The sequence below is a fragment of the Pseudopodoces humilis genome, chromosome 4, assembly GCF_049639895.1.
Source record: "Pseudopodoces humilis isolate 2021_Gansu_Grassland_sample_001 chromosome 4, ASM4963989v1, whole genome shotgun sequence".
Lineage (NCBI taxonomy): Eukaryota > Metazoa > Chordata > Aves > Passeriformes > Paridae > Pseudopodoces > Pseudopodoces humilis.
In genome coordinates, this window is record NC_142203.1 from 49,462,132 (window position 1) to 49,484,848 (window position 22,717).

Here is a 22,717-nt window from a genome sequence, read left to right on the forward strand (position 1 = left end):
AAACCATGCATTGTAATTTTGTAATTCACACAGCTGTGGAATCAAAGTATGACATTAAAATTCATCTAGTGGTGACTAGCAGATAAAAAAAACCAAACCAAACACACTTTATATGATATGTAGAGATTTTCTGAGTTGGTCAAGCAAATCTTACCCCAGCAGAATTTTAGCATGAACCTCTTTGTTAGTCCTTGAGATTTCTCTCAAAGAGGTAATTTCTGCATCAAACCAAAATCCTCTTTCTTCTGGTGTCTCAACATTGTAGTTAACCATCACCACATCACCCACTTTTAGTTCACTCCACTTCAGAATGGTTCTTGCTCGGGGTCGAAGATTAACTGTGTCCATTTCTATGACGCCATTCTCTGGGTACCTTGAAAAGCAAAACCAACAACACCAATGATTACGACTCCTATAAAAACGAAAAGAAAGTCACAACTTTTATTCAGAAGTAGAAGTTTATAAATGTTCTTTGGGCACACAAAAAACAAAATCTGACCTAATATCCTTTTTAAAACATAGCTTTCCTCTAAATACAGACTACAAATTTGTCTCATCTCAGATGGGAAAAATAGCCTCCATGAGTTTTCTCAAAAAATAATAATATTAATAAAAATTACATAAACCTAGATATACTTTTCGATAATTTAGTGTTACTAGACAGCACTCTAACTAAAATCCCAACAGAGGAATGAAACCTTTCCAAATTTGAGGTGTTTTTCATTTTAACACAACAGTTTTCTTATACTCCGATGAATGAGGCAACTATTACTTGATACTAGAGCCTACATTTGCACATGTGCTGGAAAAACAGCAGAATATAGATATGATCAAAATATTAATTGTAAAAAAAAAAAGCTAGCCTGTAACAAAAAGTTAAAAGATGCTGAAGTGAAGTTCCTTTTTTCATACTATGTGTAGGCAGATAAAAATGATGGGAGCTACAGGAGTACTACATGACTTCACAGAACACATTTAACAGAGAAAATGAAATTAGTCTACTACAAATAAACAGTTGCTATTAAAATTATTCATTCTTCCTTCTTAACAAACAAAGTTGAGGACGATGTATCTTAAATTATATTTTCATCAAGCAATTACTGGCACTTTAGCAAGAGAACTCACAGTTAATATACCTTTATCAAACCGCATTGCTAAATATTACTTGGAAAAATCTTACTCTTACTAATAAAAGTATGACTCTACCACTTTACAACAGGCCTCCCCCTTTACTGAAGAAGACTATTTCAAGGTCTTGGGAAAACCACATATTGCAACTTACAACAGGAAGAAATACTAAAACTACTGTCAGTAAGAGACTGACAGACTATAACCTGAAATCAGGATGTCCTGAACAGTTGACTGAAAGCCCACCAATGAAACTGGACATATTTTAAACAAGTTCTTGCTTTGTTTTATGCCTTCTACTAAATCTAACACACCAGTTTGCTACTGATGATGTGGGGGGCTGAGGGACAGTGGAGATTTAGTGCTTTAAAGAAGCATGAACCACAACAGTTTAAGAGTGGGTGTACCTTCAGATAAACTAATGGCTAAGTAAAAGAACGTATCTCTAACTACTTACAAAAGTTAGATACAAAGCCTGATTTTAGATCCTAATTATAAAATTTTGTACAACAGAAGTTACATGATACAAAGACAGGTGCTTGGGATCAAGTCATTATCAAAACAGTAATTTCATAAGATGTAACTCCACATTTACTAAGGTGCTTTTGCCCATGTAGTTTCCAAATTCAGTGCATACTGAAAAGCTCACATTTGAAGTTTTGCCTTTATGTTATGCAACTTTCACCTAAAAGAATTACCATACCATTATACTATATTAATTATTAATATTTTAACTGTACTATCCACAAAAAAGATGATTGATTCACCTACAGGATATAAGACAAAGCAAAAAATAGCTATAGAGATCATGCCTATTCTATTGAGTAATGAATAGCATCACATTATTGTACAACAGGCTACTGAAATCTTAAGACAGCTATATTTGACCTACTAATCAGGGCCAAAAGTTTTACAGTAAACTTTTCCTAAAGTTTGCAGAAAACAGCAAGTAGAACATAGTAAATAAAGACTCAGTTTACTTGATCTCTGAAACCAAAATAGTGCTTAAACATCAGGAAACTAGGGAAGCTAAATCAAAAACAGACACAATTTATGTATACAGCAAAATAATCAAATAAGAAATACATATGGGATGGTAAAAATAACCAATAAACATTTTAGAAGTTTCCATGTCACTATTGAAAAAAGAAAATCAAAATATGTGACTTACAAGAGTTGACATCCATAGAAACTTAATCTTGATCTGAAAAATCTATTCTCTTCTGAAAGTAAAATGTCTTCAGCTTCTGTTTTTCCTGGGCAAGCTTTGGACCAACCTTTTTCCCTAAATTCAGATTCATATTATCTTTCTAACCCCTATACAACTCAAAACAGACTGTTCCTATTGTATTGATGAGGAATTTCAAAGACTGTCATCGTTAACAATGTCTCCACGGTTGTTCTTGGAAGTAGCTCAAGAAAAAACTGAGTAGAAGTAAGATCACTTACTTCTTTGCTAAGATCACTTAACAAAAAACACCTCCAAAATCCCCTTTTATAAACAGAAACTATTTTCCAAAGGAAGAAAAGGAAGGCTGATTCTCCACTGTGTGCATTTTTCCTCTAATCAACCGATCAGAAATGCAAGCTTACAAACTTTAGAAAAAAACAAATGAGATTTCTTTTGCCACATTTTACTTTTCTTTTGCAAAGGGTTATAGATATTGAATGTTTTTACTGCTGTAACTTCACACACAAAGAAATGTTTTCATGGATGCTGGTGAATGCTAGCAGCTATTTAACCCTTCACATTAGTCCATAACTGACATGAACATATGCTGAAAGTGTTTTCTCATTTATTGAGTTACTTTTAAAAGCCTAAGATCACACTCAAGAGAAAACAATTAGACTAGCATAAATTTGGTACAGTCAAAATGAAGATTACATGGCGCAATTAAACCTTTAAATTTAAAACAGCTGGGGGCAGTTTCTTGGTTTTTTATGTTTTTAGGACATTTGGCAACTAATACTGAGAAAAGGAAGCTGTACCAATAAGTATAATCATAAGAGTTTAATGAATATTATGCACCATAGGATGTCTCTATTTACCTCTAATTTCATTCCTCCCTGTAGTATTTCTAACACTAACATAGCAAGGATTTATTGAGATTTCCTATCTGTGCAGACAGTCTCCATAGCAAAGAATAATTCATAAAGTAAAAATCTTGGTATTTCTTGGCTATGGTCAGATGGCTGGCTGTGGCTCCTAAAATGCTCAAATGCTAGGACACATAGCAGTTCCATGTCAGAATAAACCCAAGCCTGATTAATACTGAGACCTTGCAACTTTGCATGCCCTCTAACACTTTTCCCAGCTGTTACTAGAACAATTAGAACTGGAAAGATAATATTCTGGGAAAAGAAGTAAAGACTTCCCATCCACTCTCCATTCTAGTACGGTGAGAAATGTTACTGCAGATGCAAAAATTTAAAATTATTTTAAAATTAAAATTATTAAAAAATATTAATAAAATGAAAGCATTTTATTTCTCAATCAAAAAATTCAGAAAATAATAATTCCAACCCTGCAATGAAGGAATAGAAGGGTAAAAACAAAAAATGAAACAGAAAGAAATGAACTGCTGGAAGAGGTAAATCTGACTAAGAAGGTAGAACTGGACAAAAACTAGATTCCTACCACCCCACTTCCTTACAACCTGAGGAAATAAATAGTCTTGTTTTGCTGTAGTATTTGAGAAAGCCAAGACAGTGTTTCAAAAAGCACTACACTGGAAGACCATGTAAGCCACAATTAGGAATGGGAAAAATAAAGAAAATATCACTGGAGTAGTTGAGCTGTGCACTTCCAAAAAATCAGCAGGTCTGATAATTTGTTATTACAAGAAAAATAATATATTTCAAAAGACAGACTGGAACACATACTGAATATCAATATAGATAAAAATCAGTCACATGGAACATAAACAGGATTTTGAGAATCTTACTTAAAAACTAATAATGCCAGAATTAAGCAGCTTAAACAAAGAGAAGCCGTATTAATAGCCTGAAGAGAACCATCTTACTTTCCTAATTACTTTAATTCTAAGTTTCAAGAAAAAGTAACTTCTAGTCTAACACCACTGTGATGTGTGGACAATATGGATACTCCAAAGGGAGATAACCCGAAAATAAGAGTATCAAAACAGAAGTTCAGAAATGTAAGAAATACAAAGCATGTTCAATTTGTAATACAATAATGTTGTATTATAACTTTAAGTAATGTGAATATAATGAAAACCAGGTTGACTTCACTAGACAGCATACTAATCATGCATAATAAGTCATGCATTCTTTGAAAAAACTTTCCTCATGAGTGCAAGGAGAACACAGCTAAATCAAGATACATGAGTAAGTAGCAAATTACTAATAAGGAGTAAATCACTAATCACACAATTTTTTCAGCAAAGAATAATTTTTAAATGAAAAGAGTTTAACTGTTATTATTTTAATTGTTCTCTCAAACACATAGTCGGATAGCAAAGCTTCCCTCCCTTTGCTCAAATACCTTCTAAAAAGACGTAAGAAACACCCAGATTGTCTCCTCAAACTATTTCCTTTTCAGTTTGCACAAGGTGTCTAATCATTAGAAATCAAAGTCTTAAAATTAATGCCTCTTGTCAAAACCCGGACTATAACACATATAAATACTCACATTATGAAACACAGAATATGTGGTCAGAAACCAATTGCAAATGGGACAAACAACCTTACAAGGAACAGACTTCTCAAAATGAAGAGCAGTAGTGTGCAGATACTCCCATTAAATACTTTCAAGTTTGAATGATTCCGGTGGCATGCTTTCTAGTGAGGATATATGGAAAAAAAGATACCTGACATAGCAGCTCTTTCATTACTTTTGCCTAATAATATGTATGAAGTAAGAATTTTGAACGAGTAAACAAGCTAATCACTGATATTAGGAACTGGAAAACAAAACCTAGTAAACACTAATTTTTTAGATATATTAGGAACAAGAGTACTCCTTGTACAGTCACATAATCACAAAATTCAATGCAACTTCATTATCAGATGTACACAGCTGGAAAGCAAAGTATAAGGAAGAAGTAGGGGCTACCTCATCTGAGAATGGCCCACAGTGTCTTTTGGTCCCCAAAAATCAATTTATCAGTAGTGTGATCTATGTGAATTCTCAGATACAATCTATTCAATCTCAGTCTACTACTTAAAACTGAAGATTTCAAATTAAAAACATTCTGAAAATGGACCCGTTAAGGAAGTCTAATCTTCATTCCTTGAAAAAGTAATAGCAAGTTTAATACTATTATTCTCTTGACGATCTCTTCAGATGTGGATGACACTTTGGAAAGTGGGTTTTTTTGACCAGGCAGTACTTGGAACTTTTCTCCTCATTGCTTCAGAATAGCCTGTGCTCTCCAGCTGTAAGACTGTGTCTTGCATATTGCTTCAACAGCCACACAGGATGACTACACCTTTTTGACCTCTGTGGCAACACACCGAAATCCTAATTTTCCTAATGTGTGGTACCCCTTTAAAATCCAAGGGCATTACTATACAGCTCACATCAAGCATGAAGTAAACAGAAGCAATTAGTTCCCTAGAAGAAATAACCACAGTGTACTTTATGGCATATGACGCAGATATTACCTCATGGTTTAAACTTAAATTCTCTGATTGTTATAAAACCTGAGGGGAATATCATCAGCCAAAACAATGGCCTTGGGAAAAGTTACCTACACTTGAGTCACACTTAATCTGTACTTGTATGTAAGTTGTTACATTGAAATTTCTCATGCTGCAGAAACATCCAGCCTCCCTGCAGCTTCTGCTGAGAGCCTTCTCAAATGGAAAGACTTTATTACAAATGACTGAAACAAGAAAAGAAAGGAAAATACATTACTTGATTGCAATCCAATTACTTAGGTTAAATCCCTACATCTTCCTGCTGCTTCAGGGAGCTAACAATCAAGAAGCTAGTACTCACAGAATGAGAACTGTCTCCCTGCAACTAAGTATACTATAAACAGTGCTACACCAGTTACAAATATGAAATACAATAAGTTAAGAGGAAAGGGCAAATGCTGATATTGTAGGAATGTCCTTATGTCCTCAGCTACTGAAATGTCCTATTTCTGATTTGGAAGTGATTCTTAAGCAAGCTGTGGTGGATATCACCTACAGTTATCTCAGTTAACTTTTGGATCTCTGCATGTGTTGGATTCCTCACAAGTCCTTTTAAATCAGGATTTGGCTTTCTAGTGTTCAAGACAGGTTCATTTCTTCTGCATTTGAAGTCAGTTACTGGGAGCGGAAGAAAGTAATGTATGATAGCATTGTATGAAACCTGATAGCACATCCTGGACTTCAAAGTGTTTAATGGCTCCTTGTGATACCCACAAATGCAAATGTGAAATGGAAATATGGGGAATAAAGTCTAAGAGGAGGAAGTATACTAACAAAAGCCGGAACACACCTTCAAACTGCTGCCACCAAGGAAAAATCTTCATTCAGAAACTGAAAGCAGAAGATGGACTGTCACACAGAAGTTACATAGCTACAAAGGGATGCCAAGAAATTTGATACTGCCTGAAGGTCAGCACTGGTGTAGTGAAACTAGGGCTCTCAAACAAGTTCAAATCTTTTAAACATTTGCATTTAGCAAGGATAGTGACTCCAGCTTAATCTGAAACTGAGTTCTGTTCCTCCCAATACCCCTAGGTTTTCTCCCTGCAGAAATATGTGGGTCTTTTAACTATTGCAGCAATTTAATTAAATACTAGACACATAGCTGGGGTGGGGCCTGGTGGTGGAAGAGGTGAGAGAAAACCACTAGGGGAACAGCTCACCAGTGCTGTTATCTACAAAATCACAGAGCAATATGCAGTACCTCCTATCTGTGGCAGTCAAAGCTGGTAGAAGAGCTCTATTTAGTCAAAAGGTAGTTACCCTTTTGAAATCACTATAATCAATTCTTGCCCAGAAAGGGTAATTTCCCTTAACTGTACTCTTTGCAGAAAGATCTCTGTCATTTTTTCCTGTCACATTCACTGTAACTACGCTATTTAAACAAGAAATGGAAAGAGGAACGAATGAACACTGAGTCCCTCAGAGGAGGAACACTTCTATGAAATCTAGAACTGTGTATCAAAGCACTTAGGTTTTGTACAGGATTTGTGATGTGTAAATCTAGCAGCACCGCTGCTAAAGCAGCGGTTTAAGTTTTCTCACTTAAGATAAGGACAAGCCCTACCTCAGCCTTTAAGACAAACTAGTATAGGAGAACATACTGATCTAGGGGGTAGAGTACACCAATTCAATGCATTACAGGTGACCTAGCCCTCAACTGTAACTTTTGTGGTGATTTTTTTTTTCAAACTGGAAGGATGTAACAGACAGAAAAGCATTAGTTATGCTTTGAGAAGTTGTGCACCTGTGCTCACCTCTGACATATAGCCCTTCCAATCTATTAAAGTAATTTTGATGGCTTTACTGGCACCAGGTTTATGTCTTCCATTTTTAAGTAATTTTTACTCTATTTCAGATAAAGATTGTTTTTGTGTCATATAAGAATATCTGTTGTAGGAAAGACAGAGCTGAAACTGTTACCCATGAGAACCATCATCTATCAGAGATAAAAAGGAGAAGAGCTTCTCCAAAACAACACTGCAAGGATAGACTAGAAAATGTCAAGTACATCTGGCAGCAAAATGCTTAATCCAAACCTGAAAAACAAAACACCCACACACCAGTAATTGTGCAGGGCATAGTACTCACAGTAAGATAAGAAGCTTGAAGAAAAGGAGTGAAGAGATAAATTAATGTATTTCTGTAGGAGAGAGCAACTGTGTGTCAAAGCACACTATGATGTTTCTACTTATCAACATCAAGCAAAGAGGTGGCAGAATACAAGAGTTGTCTATAGACATCAGAGGTAAAAACACTAATGTATGAAAACAAAGCGGTAGAAGCACAAATGTAGTTATCATTGGAATGTGCGTGTTGGGTAACACTAAAGCAAAAAAATGTAAGACCCCAAAAGAATTGTATTGGGAACATCCACCAAAAACTTTATCATTCATAAATGTACAAGTTGCACTTTCCAATAATTTTTCTTTCAAAAAACTTTAACTTTTTAACTATCTTAGACTGAGCAGCTTAACTTTGACAATCTTGCCATATTATGCTTCTGTGCCTTACTTAATTTTGTTGGCTAAGTGTATACAGCTGCTATACATAACCATCTTGTAGGAGTAAAAAGATTGTCTCCACCTGGTGAAAGTGAAGTATACATTAACAGAGGTCAATCTTTTTGTTTAGTAAGACTACACTTTGAAAGAAAAATCAGAACTGTTGTGAAACATTTTCTACTTCTGTAGGTCCAACTCATAAAAAATAACAGCATCCACAAAAAAAAAAAACCAAACCAACAAACCAACATAATTTCATTGCAACAGTTACAAACACTATTTTAGAAATGTTTGCCCCATTCCTCACTCATATATATCCACAGTGATGTAAAATCAGATAGTATTAAAGAATTAAAGACAGGTCTTTGAAATCTCACCATCAAAGACATTAATTTCAAGGAAAAATATTTTTGTTTGGATCATAACAGCTAACTATGTTATCTTCAAATGTCTTTTGCAATATTCAATAAAGTACTTACATTTCTACTTCCACCATTTAAATTCTCTAACATTTTAAGTAAAGTGCTTAAAGTTGCAGATATGGAATCCAAACTTAGCATAGAGTCAAAAAAGTGCATTAAGTTGTATCTATTACTACTACAATGAACAAAAAGTGCTCTCTGTAACTCAGATGCAGTTACATACTAAAATACGTAAAGTAGAAATAGCTACTCTAAAAAAGTGTTCCGGAAAGCTACATTTAGTTAATATTTAGTATACTTTGCATCATTCTACTTCAATCTTACATTCCACAGACTACAGTATTTTTACTAATCTCAGTATCAATATTTTAAAATACTCAACTCATTTAAAATTTTATTCGTTTAGAAGCTTAACTTACTGCTTTAACACATCATTACCAAAAAAAATCCGGAACAATTTCTCAAGCAAATGAAGTGGTGTGAAACCTGCCCATAAATACAAAATCCTTTCAAACTCAAGGTTTTCTACCCACACACTGCAGGCTCTAGAATTTGTTGTGACTAGAGAAAGGATAAAAAAACCCCGAACTACCTTGAAAATAACCTCACTCTTAATGCCCTCTCTCCAGCTCAGGATCAGTTTCAAGTACTCAGTCACTATGTTCTCAATAACAAATCTCTACTGGAAGTGCAGATTTAACGTTTTGTGCACTCAATTTGGAGTAAATAAAAAAATAAATAAAATAAAAAATAAAACAAATCCAAATTAAGTAACAAAAATTTGCTTCAATGGGAGCTCTCCTCCAGCTCTGTTTAGAGGAATTCCATACACACAGTAATAATTTTTAAAAAATTTAAAAAATACCTTACTTGAAAAAGCAAACAGTATAGCTTGGTTATATAGTTTCTTTTTCTTATGTAAAAGGATGTATACTCTTATATAGAAAGGATATTCTTCTAAGGAGAAGATATTTATACTTTACAAGTATTTAGGCATAAAAAACATCATTACAGCCAATGGATTTGCTATATCCAACTGAAAAGTGTTATAAATTTTTTAGTATTTTTTCTTGGTTGCAATATTGAACTTTCTTTCTTTGATTCCAAGCTTCTTCAAGAAATTCTTGGTTTATACAAACCAAGTAACAATATGTGATGTCCTCAAAATAGTATCAGAAGCACTTACTCATCATACTTGATATGATAAATAGCTTCTTCATCAGTGTCCATACAGTCTGAATAAGATGTGGAAGGTGTACTGTCCAAGTTTGCATTTTCTCTAGAATGATCTTGATTTAAGTTTCCATTAGTCCTTTTGTAAGTGTTACCACTCTTCCCTTGAGCTTTACCATTCTTATGTCCCTTTGTTGCTCGGGTAACATTTTCTACATGAGCTTCAAACCAGGCTCCAATGCTGATATCACGGGCATCCACCAATTCATTTATCTAAAAGGAAAATTCAATAATGAATTTATGTTTATTTTATAAAATACCAATTAAGAAAAAAAATAAATCAGAAAACTTACTATGCTACTGCTTAACTTTATTATCAGTAAAACAATCAACTATAATAACTAGCTGCAAGTTCAAGTAATATTCAGTCATTAATACTTTTATTTGCACTTTCAATACTTTATTACTCTCTCTTCATTAAAATCTAGTATAAATATAATTTATATGTAATTTAAAAAGCATGCTAAGTTTTTTTTCCCTTCAGATCTGAAAATTAGCCTGATCTCTTTCATTGTCCTTTCCTTTTGTTTCACCAACTGCTCTTTATGGCTGTGAAAAACACACACAGTATTAAAATGCTAGCTCAAAACCAAAGGGTTTACAGACCTTCCTGAACCTCCAACCTGAAATTATTATTTAAAGTTCTACCTTTTTGTCCTGCAAGATTTTTTTAATCCTTAAAGACTCAAGGACAGATAGGAAAAAATCTAACAAGGTTGCCACCACAGTCAAGTGTGACTGTAAGAAATGAAACTCATTTCCAGAATTTCTCACTTCTGTACTCACAGTATTACTGGTGTTAAGAAACCAAACCACTTTACTATTCTAAATCATGTTATATTTTCTCATATGTTCAGATAATAAATGGATGTTCCTTAATAATACTGAGAACACTGAAAGGAAAGGTTTATAAACCACTTCAACAGTACACCAAGTATGATAAAATTATTACAACAGAACTATTGCAGATAAAAATCTTTAATTATCAATATGAGACACATGCTGATATGCATATACATAAATACATATATGGTTTAAGCTACAGTCTTTGTCAGGTACCAACATTGTGCCAGACAGATACTTACTCTCACACACTCCAAAGGCTAATTTCTAAGACACGGATAACCTTATTGCATTTTCAGTAAGTTTTAGTATTGAGAGGGAAGCAATCCTTTGGTATCTGAAAGGTATCTGACAGCAGTTTGAGCTAACAAGTTTATCCCATTAAAGGAATAGTTCCTGTTTTACTCTTGCCATTCCTCTTCTTCAGATAAGTTCCCAAACTTAATGTTTTGTCCTGTCGCATATGTAAAATACCAATGTGTATTTTTATTTTTAATTTCTTAGAATCTACAGTATTCAAAGTACAGCTTATTACCAGGATGACATTTCAGCCATATGATAAACAAATCAGAAAAGGACAACCTTATTTTAAATCTATCAGTCTATTTTAATATAGACATTATAAACATAAATATACAAATTATTATATTAAATTATGTTAATTATTATTTAATATTATTAAACATTCTTAATATTGCATATAAATACATATTAAATATAAACAGTGAATTCTGGCACTTCTAGAAGGAACCTTCATGAAGGCATCCCTATGTAATCTTACATGTTTGAACTAGATGCAGCTCGAAGTGGTGCTCTACTTCCTCTTCTCCAAAATACAGCTGAATGAGATACACACTATTAAGGATTCCCCATCTGCTGCTACTTCTTCCAACCACTTATGGAAGTGCCAAAAAAACCATGTTAGTCAAGTTAAAATCCATCACATCCAGTGCCAGAACAACAAAAAATTGAAAAATAATAATAAAGCAATACATCAGTGCAAACTTCCTCAATCATTCCTCTATAATTCATATGTAATTTGATGCAAATAATTACACAATGTATTTCCCACGCTTGCAAAGAGTAAGAGCAAATAATTATTACCACAGACTTCTGAAGAGCATAATACAACTATATTGTGTGACTGATGTTTGGTTTAAGAGATGTTTTATTAGTAGCTATTTGTGAACAGTATTAAACAAACACTGATTTTAATTACAGAGTCCATTTGTGTGGTTTTTATTCCAAGCTAGTGATCTTGGCTAAAATGTTTTTACTGCAGTCAGTGTCTTTTGAAAAAAAAATTGACCACGTGAGACTCAGAAAATAAAACACATGCATGCTTCTGAATGAGCTTTATTTTTTCTAACTTCATTCCTGCACACCCAAACCACTGTTACTGTAACTGCTCTCTTGCAAATCATCCTGCTATTCTTCCTCTTTCTGGCCATTGCTTAGCCAAGACAGTGTTGTCCACTCATGCCAAGTCCATCTTGAGATGGCTTCCCAGTTCTTAGACCAGACACCACTAACAATTCTTAGTAACAGAAAACAAGAATAGCACATAAATCCATCCACTACTAGTCTTTTAGAACCCATGGAACGGTATCAGATGCCAGGTACAACTGGGATATAAAACAAGCTAAAACATCCTGATTTACATAATATACAACACACAGAGGAACTCTGTTTAAATCACTGTTTTAACCACCTAACAATGATTTAATTATTAACTTTTATTTCCAATATCAACACTACCATTTTTTAAAATGTTTTTTTAATTGCTGGTTCCATACCATCTAACTTTACTTCTGGGAGCTGCAATCAGAAAGAGAGAGCAGGGCGCAGAGGTTCAGACTACCTACAGTATTGAGTAAGCAACAGGTATCTTGTTGAGTCTAGCCCTGGATGAAGATCCAACAAGGCATCGGACTTTGCTCAGGCAGAATAAGTTATAACAAAACGTTTCTTACAGTAAGTAAACTATTCCTTATTTTTTGACAGTGAAATGCAGAATCACTAAATATACCTACCTATTTAGCCACCTAACATGCCTTACTTTATTAGGCCCTAGGCCTTTTTTACCAACTTCCGTTAAATAAGTTTATAACTTTTGAACTACAATACCAGGTAAAAATACGTTCTTCAAATACTGTAATTAGAAATCCTCTGTATATATTCATACCATTACCCATAAATAGCAAACAGTGAAGTGACTATACCCATTAATTTTTGCTTAGATATATTGAAAACACGACTGAAAAAGTAATCACTTCACAAGTAATGAAGGGGAAAGAGTTAGGTCTCTGGAATGAGACATCACAAAAATTTCAGCTTACCTGACAAAATAGTTTTCCTTGAGTATGCTTGCTGATATCACCATTCTCTGTTATATTTTCTGTTTTAATCCTGAACAAAATGACTAATCTAAGAGACTACTTGATATTTAACATATTGAAACGTAACATTCTTGAAAAATAAACATTTTAGTACTGGGTCTATCTGCTGTGTTCTCCCATCTCCCCATCCTTTCTCATATTACCTTTTACGCTCATTGATTAATTGTAAAGCTTCAGAACTGAAGAACTGGAGTTCTTCCTATTGTAAAAAATGGACATAAAAAATAAGCACACAAGCTTGTGTCTCCATATTCAAGCTACTGAGTTTGTGACTCCCTGATTCCTCAGAGAATGAACAGAATTCTAACTGAAATTACCTCGCATGCACACGTGGCAGCCTCTGCTCCATTAAGACATCTGAAATTTGGCCGAGAATGAACCTGTGGTGTTTCAGCTGGTCCTCAGAGATCAGAGGGCTGGGTGCCACTGGGCTTGATTTCTGATTAATTCAGCACTAAGTCTGGTTGTGTTCAGTAACATCTACAATCCAGATTCACCAATAGTGCAGTTTACTGAATCAACCAGGAGGTGGGTTCAGGATTGCCAGTGAACAATGAGCTAACCACAGAGTGTTAATATATGTCATGACAGAAAGTAATACTAACAGAGATCTGCTAGCACTACAAATATCTATATTCATATATGTTAATAAGTATTCATAAATATTATTACATATTCAGCTATAATAATAAATGCTCCCAAACATTAATAAATATTCATGTGTGTGTGAATAAATATTCCTGAGTCTGCTCCAATGCAACTGGGAGGTACAAAGCCTACCTAAATGTGCCCCTTCAGGGGAGGAGGAGAAACAATGTCCATCAACCTATCCCAAACAAATAGAGGTGTTTTCCCCCTCTGTGTTTTGACCCAAAAATACCCCTTCTGTATTATAATTTTTGGTTCTACCCAAAAGTAACAATTTCATGTTATAGGTGGGACAGTGACCACTGTGGTCTTACACAGACGTTCTCTTTTCGTCTGCATTCCTAGGTTTGTGAAAGTTACAATGCAAATAAGACTTAATGAAGATCTTAGTAACTTTTGGTCAAATTTACTGTTGATACAAAAGGTAAAATAAACACTTCGGTCCACAGCAAAGACTCTCTGACCTCTCTGCCCCATAGCCTTTGTGCAGTCCATAAAGAAAACAGACTTTTAATGAGGTTTGTTATACATGGCAAAGGGGAAGTGAGGCTAATGGCTGATACAGGCTCCTCTGTACACCACTGTAACAACACTGGACCATGCAGCCTCTGCTTCACTCCAGGCATTGCTTCATCCTTAGGCCTTGCTTGAGCCAGGTACTAGATAAGACAGAGAGAGACCCAGCTCATGGTTTTCTCAGCCAGCTTTGTCAATTCTTCAAGGATTTAAGGCAACACTGTAGCAAGTCTGTCCATTTACAGCAACCTCAACCTCCATTTCCTTCTCTGTAATTGTGGACAGTTTCCAGGAAAATAATTACTGTTATGGCTATGTCTTATCTAAGAGAAACACCCAAAGAGGAGGTGAAATGCTATCATTCCCTACAGAGAGATATACATAGAGAGATATATATATTCGTATACACACATTCTACTAAATATTCAATAAGCTAGCAATCTGGAAACTGGTCCTTTTCTGTTTAAATTAAACTTCTGGTACTCTGATGTAATCCTTCACAACAATACTGAAAAATTCAACAAGGTACAAAACTAAATGAATACTTGGTATGCAATTCCTAAAAAACCTACATTAAAAAAGGTATCACTACATAACATATAGCTTAAAGAAATTGTGTTATTTACAGAATTTGTCTACTTCTAATGCAGCACTGAAACATTAGTATTAAAACAATTATTTGGCCTGAAGAAAAAAGAAGGGTAAAAGCTACACTTTAACACATTTTCTTTATCAGTTTCTTTTGTCCACAAGAAAGTATTCATTTCAAAGATACTTAAACTTTTTCAATAATGTATTTTGGAGAACATACTGTGTCAGAGTTTGAGAACTCTTCTGAAAACTGAGACTGGTACACGGGACATGCTCATGACTCTCCAAGAGTCAGTATAAATTATGTAAATTTCATTTAAGCTAAATTGGGGAATTAAATCATAAAAGAAAGCAATGAGGATACACTCTTTGATGCAATAAAACAATACATTTCTTAAAAAAAAATAATAATAAAACAATATTAAATCTATAGGCAAGCTTTTAAAGTTTGTACATACCTTGTACAATCCAATGCCAGGATCAATGAGAAAGGAGCGAGATGATGTAGATGGCTGACTGGGTGATCCACTGTTTGTTTTTTTGACTTTATTCTTGCAGTTAGAAATAGCACAGGGATTGACTTCTCCATCCTGATCTGCCACAGATGTAGTGGTAGGAACTTCAGAATCAGAACGTATCAAAAGCTGAACTATGTCATTTAGTCCAACATTGTAGTCAAATAAAGTGTGTCCATCTTCTAGCTGTCAAAAAGAAATGTGTACTCGTAAAACTCCACCTTAAGGTACCTAATTAGTTTTTAAATCTTCTTTTTATAGACAATAATTGCACAGACCAGAAGAAGCAAGCTATATCTTACTGATTAACAAAAACCTGTGTCTTGAGTATCTGAGAAAACAAACTCCTCAAGCTAACTGCAGCCATAATTTCATTCAATGAAAATCAATGGAAGGCTTAAAGCTAGAAACAGACATCTCTACGGACTGATGTCACCTACCTACAATTAAGCTAAAAAACCAAAAAGTGGCAAGTTGTGCACCAGGAAATATAAGAAACAGTACTGCTGTTTTGTTCAATTAAACACTCTTAAAGACCTAGAGCATCTTTGAAGAAGAGATTTGATTCACCTGAAAGTATAATGCATTGCTTTGAAATTGCAAAATTACTATTAGTTACACTTCACACCACAGTGGGAGAAAAACACGCATGACTAAAAAACTCACGTCTTTCCAAACTATTTTAGCAACAAGAAAGTTGTCTACCCTTTTTTTCAAGAATAGGTGTTATTTTAAACACCAGTTGTTTCATAAATCTTTTGAAACAGAATGACTTCCATGAGTTTATAGGTAGTATCTGTACAATGAGAAAAAGGGAACAAGAAGGAACAGAAAAGACAACAAAGAAGCACCTCTCCAGTTTCTCACTAATAGCTTTCTCTTAACATTCAAACAATCTCAGGTAGACAAAACTGGAATCCATATCTTTCTCCATCCCCTCTTCTTTTTCAAAACAACTCTAAGGGGCAGAGTACAGTTATGAACAGAAGCCAAAAGTCAAGCAATAACCAGTTCTTCCTTGAACTTAAAATCCTGCAAAAAAATTAACTCTCCTTACTGCTAATAACTACTGTACCCACATCTGAGACCTGCAAACAGTAGTATTCATAGTTTGAGTCAAAACAGCTGAAGCTAACACAGCTGTCTGATCAACAGCTACAGAAAAGAACCTTACTCAACTGCCCATTTTCAAACCAGTTCAACACACAGCACACAAAACCATACTGAAGATTTTCATGCTGGAACTATTAATGCAATGCAAGTCTTACAGCAGAAATCTCCAGTAACTGTAATTGTCCAGGTGACTATGAAAACCACCTCATATGCCTAGCCTTTAGGCTTAGTACTTCATATTGAGAAGCAAGCTGCCTAAGTAACCTTTTCTGTACCACCATAAGTTTCTACACTTTTCACAACTCTTTCACAAAGGGCATAGAAGTGTTCTTGCAGCCCTATTGCAATCCAGATTTGGTGGCTTTTCACACCACAAACATTTTCACTGTTAAGAAGTTTAAAGCATTATTCTTATATTCAAAGTACAAATAAACCTAAAACAAAGACAAATAATGATACTGCAAAAACACACTAGAGAGGATTACCACATTGCTACTGCTTCTCATCACTACTCCAGTCCACAATTAAGACTAAATCCCTCCCAAGTGATTTTTCTTGGTTGCAAAATGGTTAAAAAGTTCAGCAGTACATCTGCAGAACAGACCACTTGTGAAATAATGAATAAATTGGATGTTACCGGAGACACATAACTTCTCCCTTTTTCTGTTCCAATTGGACTGTACAGGCTGTGGCAGAGATTACAGTGTTGTTCCTAGAATCCTGTGGTATCAGGAAATTTTCTGAAAGATAATGTGCTGGAGAAAAAAATTTTAGGTTTGCTCCTAGCAGACCAATGGGATGTAAGCAACATGCAGATGAGCTTTGCTCTTCTGCTTTTGCTCCTGCTCTCTCAGGACAGGTCCTGTGCAGCCTGACAGAAAAATATTTCAAGGTACTTCAGTTTAAAATTTTAAGTTAATTTAGTCAAAATGTAAATGTGAAAACTCTGAATTATCTACAATAGCTAGGTAAATGTCCTATGTCTAGGCTTTGCAATCTATTCTTCAGTTATGACTGCAGATTAAGTTAAATTATTGATCCACAAGTAAGTCTTCCCATTAGCAGGAAAGGTAAAAAACTCGCAACTTTAAAAAAAAGAGAGGAAAAAAAAAAGGAATCTGTCCAGGAATGGTTATATTTAACACACACAGAAACAAAGACAAAAACAATAACAAGGCTAGGCCTTGAGTAAGAAGCTGTCGTCCCCAACAACACACACCACCACATCCAGACTACCTATTCCCGCACAACAGTAAGAGAAGGCTCCTCTCTGCAGGCATTCAAAACCTATCTGGACACATTCCTACTAACCTGTTCAAAGCTGCCCTGCCTTGGTGGGTAGAGGTTGGACTAGAAGACATCCAGAGGTCCCTTCCAACCCCCTAAATACTCTCATTTGGTGAAGTCAGCTTTGATGAACATGAACTAAATGGGTCAGCCAAGTAAACTCATGATTGCAAAGTTGTCTAATTTGTAGACTAAATTTATAAAAAATATTAGACTATTAAATGGTTGAGAAAGTGGCTGGATGGTGGCATCCAGAAGGTAGTGGCTCAAAGTCCAAATGTTAATTAATTAATCTGCATTAATGACGCAGACAATGGGACTGAGTGCACTCTCAGCAAGTTTGCAGATCACACCAAGCTGAGTGGTGCGGTTAACACACCTGAAGGACGGGATGTCCAGAGAGACCTGGACAGGCTGAAGAAGTGGGTCCATGGGAATCTCATGAGGTTTAGTAAGATCAAGTGCAAGGTGCTGCACCAGGGTTGGGGCAATCCCCAGTCTCAGCACAGTCTGGGGTGAACGGATCAGAGCAGCCCTGCCCAGAAGGGCTTTGGGGTGCTGCTGGGTGAGAGGCTGGACATGACCCAGCCATGGGCACTCCCAGCCCAGAGAGCCAAACGTGTCCTGGGCTGCATCCAGAGCAGCGTGGGCAGCAGGGCCAGGAAGGGGATTCTGCCTCTCTGCTCTGCTGAGACCCCACTGCAGTGCTGCATCAGCTCTGGGGTCCCAGCACAGGAAGGACATGGAACTGTTGGAGAGAGTCCAAAGGAGGCCAAAAACATGATGGAGGGATGGAGATGGAGCACCTCTCCTATCAGACAATTGAGATTTTTCAGCCTGGAGAAGACTTAAGGGCCACCTCACTGCAACCTTCCAGTTCCCAAAGGGAGCCTACTAGAAAGATGGAGAGGAATCTTTTACAAGGGCATGTAGTAACAGAAGAAGAGGCAATGGCTTCAAACCTGAAAGAGAACAGGTTCAGATTAGATATTAGGAAGAAATTCTTTTCAGTGAGGGTGGTGAGGCACTGGAACAGTCTGCCCAGAGAAGCTGTGGATGCACCATTCCTGGAAGTGTTCAGGGAGAGGTTGGATGGGGCTCTAAGCCATCTGGTCTGTGAAAGGTGTCTCTGTCAATGGCAGGGCATTTTGAATGAGATGATCTTTAGTCTGTTCAAACCCAAATCATTCCATGACTCCAAGACCTGTCCAAGTGATTGTGATTTGTTTTTTCCTCGTTGTTTTTATCATTTATACTCTTTGCAGGAATATTTTATGTCACAAGATTATTCTGTGACTACTGAGGTCACATTTAAGTCTCAAAGCACAGTAACAGACATAAGATTATAAGCACACTTCACATGTGGCAGGTTGTAATGTTTGGCAACATGACAGGGAAAGAGCTCCAGTATGAGCAACTGTATAAATTTAGACCAACTCGATACACTGCAACAGTGTCTGCTTCTAGAAACAAAGTAGAGTACCACAGAAACTCAGTAGAATCCATCACCTGCTTTTTGACTTGCAAGAACTGATATGTGAATCTGCAAGTATACCTATGGCTAGCATTACTTCATCACAGTCAACTGAAATCCTTAGAGTAATGAAGTTGAAAAACAATGTTTAAAGAAATCCATTTCACATATATGATGGTTTTTCTTTAATCACAATAGACAATTTTATCCCATTCTGCTGCATAAAGACACTATGAAGATTCCCTAGAAATATGTTTGCTTGGACAGCGCATTAAAAGGAAAGAAACAAACATTACATGTTTAAAAAGTATTTAAGGTCACTTGTCATTCACAAATTTATATACGCAAATGAGAAACAAAAGTAATCACATAAGTATCAGACAATCAATCTCCTTAAACTCAGCCATGATTTCTTAAAGGGTGATTAGAACATGTACAAGAGGAAAAATAACTGAACAGGCAATTTAATTTATAAAATGTTACTAGCTCTTCTGATTGTACAGTTGTAAGAAAAAGATGCACTTGTTTCTTCAGCAGTAGATTTCACTTTCTGTTTCAACTCCTCTTACAGACTGGCATGCTTCAAAAGCTTTTAAGGATTCATTAACATATTCTGAATAAAACGTCACCAAAGAGCAAAAAGCTTTACTGTATCTAACACTCTATCACTATTCTAAATATGTGTAAGTTGATAAACAGATTCAATCTTTCAAATGTATTTTCATCATCATGTGTTACAGACACTATCAATTTCAAAATAGTCCTAGAGAAGGTTTTTATAAATACTTAAACGTAACACAGCACTGTTCTTACACTACTACACAAGAGCAGCTACAGCAATGCAATACTGGAAGTGATACCTACCTACTATCACTGTTAGAAGAACTGTCTTGAAACATCAAGCCACAAATTACTTTAAAAGCATGTAGAAGCTGCACTTAGATGAACATGAATAATCAGAGTGTGGTATGATACTGCATTACTTGGGTAAAAAAATTTGCCTGACAAGTAATTTACCAATTACTATCACATTAACTACAAGTCCCAGCAGAAGGGCAGCTCATTATGGCTTCTACAGCATGCAGAGAGACCACCCAAGAAAGCATGCAATAATTTTTATATCTTAATGTGTGATCCAGAAGCAGGATGACCTTAATCCAGCCATTCCACTTGACAGTCAAGATCTTTAATCTCTTATGAAAGTGTGCCTTTAAGCATCTTCAGAGGTTTTCTTTTCCAAAAAACGTGCCTGTATCTGGCAACACAGATGAAATAAACTAAAATGAACGCAGATGAACTCTATAATTAACAAAGTATAATAAAAAGTTAAGTGATATCAATCACTTATTCTGCATAGGCATTACACACACCTGGCAAATTTAACAGGAAATGCTTAAGAGTAAAGATCTTCCAGCTCAAGTTCAGTAAAAAACCTTGGTTAAGAGCTTGTTAGGAGTTATCCAGAGGGTAATAGTCTGAAGAAATCAAGACCCTATAACTTCCAGCTGGGTATTTACTGAAAGCAAAAAAAGTGGACTTCCAGAACTTCATGTATTTTCCATCTTAAGATTGATATACAAACCTAAGAACTTTTTCTGCCTGAAGGAGGAGAATTAAATTCCACAGAAGCATTTAAATATATCTCTAACCAGCATTTAGTAATTGAAAACTCAACTGAAACTAAGCTTCTCAGCATGTAACACTAAATTTTGGGCAATGAGATCGGCTCAGGACAAAAACAATTCAATAACCTTTACTACCCAACACTGGGCCCTTAGTTTATGGACTTCAGCCATTCTCAGACTGTGCTCAGTTTGCCTATAATTTCAAAGCTGAAAGATAACCTGACCAGTATTTTTAATTTCACATGGAAAAACTGTAACCACCACCTGGATTCTATTCAAAGAACGATTAAGTATCTTTAAATACATGTATTAACCACATTCAGAGTAGAAGGCATATGGTCAGGTTTTTACTGTAAACTGTGTAGTGACACTGTTTGACATGGAAGTACAGTTGTCTCAGCAACAACAGAGACAAAAGGTAATAAAGGGGAAATCTAGTAGCCAACTGCTTCAGAAAGTTACTGCTTTTATATATTAATATATATATAAAGTGTAATGTAACCCCATGAGATCCACCTCCTCCTTAAGCAACTGTAGTTTCAACAGTATTTGTTACAGGTTCCATATAGTCTGCTCTGACAAAAAATATTTTGTCTGGTGATCATTCTACCAAAACATCCCATATTATTCTGACAGATGGGGTAGTTTTGATGTCATCAGTGATTCTTTTTATACATGTATCAGTAACTGTTGAATGTCCAAGGTATTTCCAGCCCTGAAAAATAAAACTCCTCAAACAATCTATTTTATTAAGAAGAAGCAGAGATCTTTAAGCAGAGACTGCACATGCATGAGGTTTACAGGTCCCTTCTTACATGTCTACAGCAGAACAGTTCTGAAGCGTGGGCTTGGGCTTGACTATACTCTCTTGACACTGAGGATTTTACATACATATTCTGTAGTCATAAACACAGTCTATTCATACTGGTTTTACTCTGGTACTCCTGTAAGTTTCCTCCTAACTCTCCCCTCCTTATTGCTGCTGGCGTTTTTAGCAGAGATCCTAATACAAACCAAATAGCTGCACCTACTAGTCTTACAGATTTGTTTTCATAAATAGGAAATAACTTCTATCATGCTTGAAAAGAAATACCAAAGAAACCATGGCTCATCCTCAGAAATAAAAAAAAAACAACCTTAAGTTAGACTTACTAGTGCTTTTTGTCCTTGATTTGGATTTCATGGCTTGCTGTTAAAAAACATATGCAAATGACAAATCATTCCCTCATTTCAAGAAGAACAATTTACTCATCAATTAAAAAGATTAAAAATATTAAAATCATTGCTCTACCTTTGCTCTCTCTTTAGAGAAACACACGAGTAGGTGAATTATCTGCACAATGAAGCTCTCTGACAGGCTCTAGACCAGTATTCCCCCTAAAGAGAATACAGACAGACCACAATACTTTGTAACACAGTAACCAAAGAAGTTATTACTTCCTGGAGAATAGGGCCCAAACTAGACTCAGTTCTGTCAAAATTTTGCCACAAGACTCACATTTCAAAGCAGCCTACAAAAATGTTCAAAGATGCGATGCCACCAAAAATCCTAACAAGGTCACACAAACTAGGCTTTATATCAGAGAACATGCTCCCTTTTGACTGCTTATGTGTGTTACACAACAGCTAAGGACCTGTCCTCGACACAAGGAAAAAGGCAGTCATAACACTGGATAGTATCACATTACTTCCTATCAATTACCCATATCTTAAGTAAGTATCATAGTCTCAGAGAGACTCCCACAGTCTCCACAGAA

At 35.6% G+C, this 22,717-nt stretch overlaps 1 protein-coding gene across 4 annotated transcripts in view; it reads right to left on the minus strand.

The window, feature by feature from the left end:
* UHRF2 (ubiquitin like with PHD and ring finger domains 2) overlaps nt 1–22,717 on the minus strand; it is a 78,219-nt gene that overhangs the window by 48,602 nt on the left and 6,900 nt on the right. For all 4 annotated transcript variants that reach the window (XM_014252266.2, XM_005522683.2, XM_014252264.2 and 1 more), the window contains exons 2-4: nt 15,405–15,647; nt 9,903–10,162; nt 155–373 (exon numbers count right to left, since the gene is read on the minus strand). In XM_014252266.2, coding sequence (XP_014107741.2) covers nt 155–373; nt 9,903–10,162; nt 15,405–15,647 — 722 coding nt within the window. The remainder of the gene's footprint in view (nt 1–154; nt 374–9,902; nt 10,163–15,404; nt 15,648–22,717) is intronic.